This window comes from Mesitornis unicolor, unplaced genomic scaffold (assembly GCF_000695765.1).
Source record: "Mesitornis unicolor isolate BGI_N332 unplaced genomic scaffold, ASM69576v1 scaffold27486, whole genome shotgun sequence".
NCBI classification, from domain to species: domain Eukaryota; kingdom Metazoa; phylum Chordata; class Aves; order Mesitornithiformes; family Mesitornithidae; genus Mesitornis; species Mesitornis unicolor.
The window spans coordinates 1-8,224 of record NW_010192064.1 but is presented as its reverse complement, the minus strand read 5'-3'; the positions used below and the strand labels follow the sequence as shown (position 1 = coordinate 8,224).

Here is an 8,224-nt window from a genome sequence, read left to right as displayed (position 1 = left end):
TGATGGTGATTTGTTGCAGCCTGTAATTTCAGTTACCTTTTAGGTTTCTTTCCAGTAAAGGCACTCTTTGTTTTACACACAGTGACCAACCACAGCTCTGTCAGTTGTATGGGTTAGCAGCCTCTGTCTCAGGGACAGTTGGATGGCAGCTGCTTTTAGTACCAAAGAAAACCATTCTTTGCCCAATCGCAATTCAGAACATTAAGGTCCTTCAGTGTTCAGCTGGTGCAAGGACACCAAATCGACCCCAAATTGGCGAGCGTGCATTTGTGTCCTGCTCAAAAGGATGAGGCTTTGGAGCCCGACCTTGAGAGCAAATCGCGCTCCCAGGCAGCTGAAGAGCAGCAGCGTTACCTGGGAGCGGATGGGTCTCGAGTTCACGTCACACAAACCTTGGTTTCCAAATTCTTAGAGGATCACATTCGTGACAAGTTCCGAGTCCTGATTTTCTCCTGAAGAAACCCTTCACGTGCAGAAGGCTCCTGGGAAGTAACAAACAAATCCCAAAGAGTGCATGGAGGAAAAGTCTTTTCCCTTTAAATCTTCTTTACTGTGCCCTGCTGTGCTTTTTTTGACAAACGAGGTAACTGAAATCACAAAGCTCACTCTGCTTTTCCCAAGATCTGTTTAATCAAGAGTCCTTCTTAATACTCGGGTCTTCTTCCCCTGCCTGTCTTCACCTACAGTTTTGCAATGTCACCATCTAAGATGCCCTTCTAGATCACTGACGTCTTCAGGTGTTCCTGGCAAGGCTGGCAGCAACCTTTTGTTATACTTAATTGTAGGAGGAACAGTCACGGGGACAGGAGCTTATGTAAGATGCCTAAATCTGTGTGTTTGGATTGGGCGAGGGGGTGGAGGGAGGGCACCTCTCTGTGTGTGGTACCACCTTAGACGTTTGCTTCCACTAAAGGGTTAATTTCAAGGGATGGTGTCAGATAATTGGAGTTTACCAAATAATTGAAGCTTACGAATTTGATCACTTTCCAACAGTGTAGAGTGGGGGAAAAACCAACCAAAGCAGCAACCAGCAGGTTTAGCACTTGGACACAGGTGGCTTTTCTGAGCAAGTGGGGTAGACAAAAGCCTGTCGGGGGGGTAGAAGCAGAACGGTGCCTGGATGCTGTAGGATATACCAGGTAAATGTGTCCTCCTCTGTCTGCAGGTGTACAAAACATTGAAGGAAAACAAGGAGCGATTCACCAGCCGCGTCACGACAATAACGACGCGATCTCAAGACAGCGAATCGTCGCCTTCCGGTGGGTGCTCGCCTGCTCCTTCAGTTCTGGGTCTGTTCTTGATAAGCCGAGACCTCTAAAGCAAATGGGACAGAGCCCTGCTGAAAACACAGGCTAGCATAAGCTGTGCCTTCGTGGCACTGCCGTGTCTAAAAGAGAAGGCTCAGTTTTACAGATAATGATGAGGATAAAGTGGGTTTTCTCTCGGGGCTCCTTTCTACCGTTTATGCCTCCTGTGATAAAAGGAGGAGAGAGCGATTTGTGAGATCTCAAACTGCAGTGTCTGAACTACTGAGGCAAGGAGTGGGTCACAGAAGATAGGGTGTGCTGTGTCACTTGACTGGGAAACCCAGAGCAAGATCACCCTGCAGACAGGACAGAAAGCGGCGTGCTTTGTTTTGGGGGAGAGGAAAAGACACATCTGTCAGGGCTGGGGACAGAGAGCCTGAGCGCTGCAGCAGGGGTCGTGGGGAGCTGCGTTCCTGGAGCACCTGGAAATCCTGTGGTGTCCTTGAGCCAGCCCTGAACTGCAGCTTCCCAACCACAGCGTCCTCGATAGCCCGTGCTTCACTGAATTCACTCGGTGTCTTCTCTTTCAGATACAGATGCTGCTGCTCAGGGCACAGCAGGTGAGTCCTGATGGTAATATTTAACTGACAGGTTTGTTCCTGCGAGCGGTTTAACTGCATGTTGCTTAGAAACGGGACCTGCACGTGGGAGGAAATGCATTCTGGTGGGAAGTCAAAAGTTGGTCTCCTTTCAGAACACAAGTGCAGAAGAATATGCCTCAGCATTTCAGGGAACTTCACTTTCCTATAGACTGTTCACTGCATGGCCAGCGTGCGTTTTGGTCTTGCTCACAAGTTGATTTGTGTTCTTAAGGAAGGCGCACAGCCAGATCACACACTGTGCAGCCCCTGTCTCTGCCTCGGTGTCGTTTAAATCAGAAAACGACTTTCAGAATTATTTGGAAAGTACGGACTGACATCTGCTGGTGTTTTGGCTGGTCGGTTGGCTGTGTCCCTTGTCTTAAACCAGAGAGCAGTAGATCTGTGCTAGAGGAGCTGAAGCCGTGTGATCAAGGCTGTGCTGTGGCCTGTTCCAAAAGTCTGCAGTTGCCGTTGAGCTCAGCTGTGCAGGTCTGGCTTAGGAAACAGTCTGCTGAAATCTGACAAATTGGTCTATGCAGGGAGCCAGCTTTGCGTGAAGCAGCACCGCGGCTCTTGGGAAGTTTATTGGGGTGGAAGGGAAGGGGAATGGAGGTGTTGAAGGGCAGTTTGCCCGAGGAAGTCCATATGTGAAAGGCATCTGGTGACGTCTGGCTCTGGTCTTTGGGGCCGTTTTCCCTGCTGTATTTGCAGTAACTGTCCACTCTGTCACCTGCAGCTCCTGGAGCTCGCCCTGCGGTCCCCTCCCATTTTGATCGGTGGAGGAACGGCTGCGTTTGCTGCTGCCAGATCCATTCGGGCTCGTGACCCCGGTGCCCGGGTAAGAGCTGCCCTGGTCTGGAGGGCTGAACGCTGACCGTGCTTCAGAGCCTCTGCAGTTGCTCTGGCATTTGCCTGGCATCGGTACAGCTGCTGTGTTCAATGACCACTTGAAGGTGCTGATCGTGTCTGAAGATCCTGCCCTGCCCTACATGCGTCCCCCTCTGTCCAAAGAACTGTGGTTTTCAGATGATCCGAATGTGACGGAGACTCTGCGATTCAAGCAGTGGAACGGCAAGGAGAGGAGGTACGTGTCGCTGGCGGGTAGCAAGGACGAAGGAGAGTGGTTAGTGAAAAGCTGAGGATGTTCAAACTGTTCCTGTGAGAGGCCACCGCAGAGCTCTGAAGGGCCCCTGAGTGCTGTGTGGGCAAATCACTGGGAGGTTTCAGTGTCTGTGTATTTGGAAGAGCCCTGGGGTGTGTGTGTCTGTGTGCTGTGCTGTGTCACAGAGCGCTGCACGCTGTGTGCGGAGCTTGTGTGGGGTTTGCACTGGAGCAGCCGTCTGCCTGCCCTGTGGGGTCCAGGAGGCTCTGTGATGTGGGCTGCAGGCCCGTGGGCTCCCAGAGCTGCTGGGGTGTCCCAAACCGGTCACTCAGCGCCAAGGAGCAGACCAAAAGCTGCAGCAGTGCTGGGGCTGTCCAGAGGAGCGCTGCTTCACGTGTGGAGTTAGCTCGGTGCTCAGTACCTCCTGAATCTTGCTGTGGTTCCTGTAGACATACACCACCACTGCAGAAATCCTGTGCAGTCAGTTGATAGCAAAGGTGAGGGTGTAGCTGCACAGTTTAGAGCAGAGCTCCAAGGAGCCTGGCTCACATTTGACTTTTGTTATAGAGCCTTACTGATCTGAACCCTTGAATGTCAACAGTGTGAAGACCTTAATCCTTAAAAATACCTAAATGAGACGTCTGGAGCTTGCTATGGATGCAGGGAGTTGTCTTTGTGTCGCTGGTAATTGCTGACTAGTTGGTGTCACAGAGAAAGCTGAACGCGCTTGATAACGGAGCTTTTTTCAGTATCTATTTCCAGCCGCCGTCGTTCTATGTGCCCGTTCGGGACCTGCCTTTTGTAGAGAACGGTGGAGTAGCAGTCCTGTGTGGCAAGAAGGTGGGTACAGCACGAGAACGTCACTGCCAGGTTTGCTTCTGTAACCAGTAGTGTGCAGGTCAACTCCAGCGGCCGGCAGTGCCGGGAGGCCTGACCTCTCCTGCCTGTTGAATTTTGCAGGTTGTGCATATGGATGTTAGAGGCAACACGGTGAAGCTCAGTGACGGCACCCAGATATCCTACGACAAGTGTCTCATTGCCACTGGTGAGCTGTGGGGGTTTTTCTCTTTGTTCTTTGCTTTGTGCCAGACTTTTCAGTTCAGTGGCGTTTATCTGACAAGGGAGCCTGTGCGGGAGGTGTGAAACGCTTGGTGGAGCAGCCCCATGAGGGGCAGTGGTGCAGACCACCGTGCTGCTGGGTTTTTCACCTGCCTCGCGTCACACAGCTTCTCTGGGGCAGTCACAGCTTTCCCCTGTGGAAAATCAGCGGGGAAGGGGAAAAGGTGACGTGGCCGTGGTGTCACTCGTCTGTCTCTCTCTCTCCCCTTGTCCCCAGGTGGTTCCCCAAGGAACCTTCCCGCCATTGAAAGGGCAGGAAAAGATGTACAGCAAAGGCTGACACTGTTCCGAAAGGTAAACGGGTGCTGCTCGTCCTCGGTGGGGCTGAAAAACCCAGAGCCACCACCACTGTTTTTAGCTTTGGGTCCAGGACAGCCTTGGCAGCTGCTTCCCTCAGCTGGCCACCAGGAGTGCATTCGCTGTTCCTCTTCCCCAGCAGGGAAATGGGGTCGAGTCTGCTGGAGCACTCGGTCTGCTTGCCTCGGGCCTGGCAGCTCTAATGGCGTGTGATTGCTTAAAACCGTGTGTGCCATGGCTCTGCCGCACACGGCCAGGGCTTGACCATTGCAGGCAGGAGAGACACTGCTCTCGTGCTCCCAAATCTCAGCTGAGTGTGAAGCTGAGCAGGGAAAAGCTTGCACAAGCATTAGGAAGCCAGAGATGCTTTGTTTTTCTGCACAGCAAATAAACAGGAGGAAGGAGAAACGCGTTTCCCTTTCTAAGCTGGCAAGAGAGTTGCCCTTATTTCAAAGGGGGGAAATGGAGAAAAATACCTTCTGCTGCCCCTCCTGTTTGAGGATCATTGAAAAGTGAATACATCTTCTTTCAGATTGAGGATTTCAGGAATCTGGAGAAGATTTCAAGAGAAGTCAAGTCCATCACCGTTATCGGTGGTGGTTTTCTCGGCAGCGAGCTGGCCTGTGCTCTGGGAAGAAGAGGTGAGTGGCTGGCACCCTGACAGAAGTGGGCACTGAATGGAAGCAGCCTGCGCTTAGAAGCTTGTTCTTCATTCCCCGACTCCTGAGTCTTTGCACAGGCTTGTGGTCTGCTTGCAGTACCCTTGATGCACGCGTGCTCTGTTGGCTCCGCGGCCGGCCCTGCCTTTCCATTTGCGGCATTAGCTGCGAAGCAGCCCCTGACCACAAAGGGGCTTTTGTAAGTTGGGCTCCCTGGCAGCTCTGCAGGCCACTGCGCGTTGCAAAGTCATTGTACCCTGTAAAACGTTGTGTTTGCTCTCTGAGTGCTAAAAGCCACCCTAAAAATATTATTCCAAAGAGGCTGTGGACAACTGGATTCTTCCTGTCAAGTGCGTGCAGCTTTTTGAGTAGTGCCTTGATGGCAGTTTTTCTCGTGAGGGGTGTTTTCTCCAAAACACTGAGCTTCTTAATTGGAAACCTGCTGCCAGTGAAACACTGGGCAGTCACCTTGTGACTCCTGTGGAAAATCTGGGAGCCAGAACTCCCAGTTTTGGCAAGTTTTGGCAAGCTCCTTCTGTAAACTAAAGCACATGTGTGTGTCCTGAAGCCTGTGCTGCCGCTCTCGATCCAGGGTTGTAAGAAACCGGCTCTTTGCTTTCCTTCCAGCGCGAACCAGAGGCCTGGAGGTGATTCAGCTGTTTCCAGAGAACGGCAACATGGGCAAAGTCTTGCCCGAGTACCTGAGCAACTGGACCACGGAGAAAGTCAGGAGAGGTGAAGCTGCACTTGGCGCTCCTCGGCGCGCGGCAGAGCGGTGGCGTTTAGGCCAGCGGCTGCTGTGTGGCCCTGAGCAAGCAGTTACGGTTCCTGTCTTTGTTTCCAGAGGGAGTTAACGTCATGCCTAACGCCGTGGTCAAGTCTGTCTCTGTCTGTGGCAATCGGCTGCTGATTAAACTGAAAGATGGCCGGAAGGTAAATAGAAAAGCAGGGAGAGGGTAAAGTTTGGGTAAAGGGTAAAGGGGCATTGTGGGGATTAAGATGATAATTCTGAATTCCCCAACAGGTGGAGACTGATCACATTGTGGCTGCGGTGGGGCTGGAGCCCAACGTGGAGTTGGCCAAGTCGGCTGGGCTGGAGGTGGACTCTGACTTTGGGGGGTTCAGGGTGAACGCGGAGCTGCAGGCGCGCTCCAACATCTGGGTGGTGAGTACGCGCCGGGGGTTCTCCGTCTGCTGCCTGTGCAGTGGGAACACAGAGTTACGGGGGCTGGTGTTCCTCGGTGATGTGAATGGGGCAGAAAATAGCAAGTCACGAGAGCAGTCGTAGTGCCGATCCTGCCGGGGAGCCTGTGCCTGCAGCACAGCACACGTGGTTGCTGCGGTAACGCCTGGGCGAGAGCTGGGATACTTCTGTGTGTAAGAGGAGTTGGGGTAACCTAAAGATAGCCCGGATTACTCTGCTGCGCAGGAGTCCCCTTGGTGGGAGTTGAGGCTTTGATTCCTCTGGAAAACCCTCCCTGACACTGTCTTATTTTTCTGAGCATTGGTGAAAAATGCTGAGAAGCTGGGCCTTGTGTAGCCCAGGGAGTGGGAAACGGTGGTGGTGATGCTTGGGGTTTGTCAGGAAAGCCCTGTTCACAATTCCACTTTGTTCTCTTCCCGGTGCCTTTTTTGTTTGTGCGTTAATTCGGGCGTTTGGTGTCGCTGTTTGGTCCTCACTGAGTGCCTCTTGTTAAGGCAGGGGATGCTGCCTGCTTCTACGATATCAAACTGGGCCGGAGGCGCGTGGAGCACCACGACCACGCCGTGGTCAGCGGGAGGCTGGCCGGAGAAAACATGACGGGAGCGGCGAAGCCCTACTGGCACCAGTCCATGTTCTGGTAACGCTCACTTCTCCTTTCGGTGTTTCTCATTTGGCCCCGTTGCAGGAGCTGTGACAAGATAACACCTGGTAAAGGTTTCTGTTCCCTGGGTGCCGTGAATCCACTGCAGCACAAACCTCGTGCAGCTGCTTGCTCCCAGCAGCTCAGGGACTGGGAGGGCGTTTGAGCACTCGCTGCTCTGCCCCAACCTCTGAAAGGGTTTTCCTTCCTGATCCCACCCTGAGCAAGTCCCGTTCAGCAAAGCAAGCAGTGCTAAAGAGCAGCCCCTTTCCTCAGGGCAGGCTGGTTTACACATGGATCTCAGCAGCGGCGTTTCTTACAATGACCTGAGGTTCCCCAGCACCATCTGTGGTTTCAGTTGTGTTGCACCGTTGCTGATTAACTGAGCTGATGCTCAGTAGCAGTGCATCACTAGCAGTGCCTAAATTTGGGTCAAGCGCTCTGAGGAGGACCCGGAGGAACCCTTGCTCCTGCGCCAGCTCTGCCCCAGCTCGCACTGGTGCTAAACCAGCGACACAGAGGCTTTTCCAAGCGCCTGCGAGCTGCGTGGCGATGCTCACGTCCGAGTGCTGGGGGCAGACGTGTGGCGCTCTGAAGGGCCGAGGTGTGCAGCCCCGTTCACGGGAGCAGGCCTTGAGTCTTTGGGGTTTTTGTTATTGAGCTGGTTTCTCCTGAAGCCGATGGCCTGAGGCTGGCTGTGTGGTGACTCCTCGTTCCACCCTAACGCCTGCACTAGAAACCCGTGTGTTGGTCAGCGTGGTCCCTATTGCACTGCACCGTCATTACGGATTTGGGCTGGGTGGAATCGCCTTGTGTTTGTCTCCTAATGCTGCAAGTGACTTGTTCTGTTTGATCCTAGGAGCGATCTGGGTCCTAACGTGGGGTACGAGGCCATTGGCCTTGTCGACAGCAGTTTGCCGACAGTGGGGGTCTTTGCTAAAGCAACAGCAAAGGACACGCCGAGAAGCGCGACGGAGCAGTCAGGTAGGGCTGTGTCTGTGCTCAGGAGCCGCCTGCTGCAGGAGGGGTTTTGTAGTGGCTCTGGCTCTGTAGTGCGCTAGGAGGCATCGATCTGTTTGCTGCTTTTCCTAGACCGAGCTTTAAAGACTGGTTTTGATATTAAAATGTGATTAAAACATGTCTTCTCGGAGGAGTGCGTGCTATCATGTCACCCGTTTACCAAAATTGAAACTTTTTTTCACAGTGAAGCTTAAAATAGCAGTAAAACGATTGGTTAATGCACACAGGAGATGGTGCTGATCTCAGCACGTTTATTTTGTATGTGCTGGGGACTGACCTGCTGGGGAGCAGCACA

General features: G+C 53.0%; 1 protein-coding gene across 1 annotated transcript; it reads left to right on the top strand.

The window, feature by feature from the left end:
* Nucleotides 1-686: 686 nt before the first annotated feature.
* LOC104542595 (apoptosis-inducing factor 1, mitochondrial-like) lies at nucleotides 687-7,893 on the top strand (the record flags this gene model as incomplete). The annotated part of the gene is given in 14 exon segments (XM_010186957.1): nucleotides 687-814; nucleotides 1,166-1,259; nucleotides 2,625-2,655; nucleotides 2,657-2,726; nucleotides 2,842-2,972; nucleotides 3,740-3,830; nucleotides 3,951-4,035; nucleotides 4,327-4,403; nucleotides 4,939-5,047; nucleotides 5,693-5,800; nucleotides 5,910-5,998; nucleotides 6,090-6,230; nucleotides 6,764-6,906; nucleotides 7,769-7,893. Coding segments are annotated over 14 exon segments (1,422 nt in total), but the record flags the coding sequence as incomplete, so codon positions are not given.
* Between the last annotated feature and the right edge of the window lie 331 nt (nucleotides 7,894-8,224).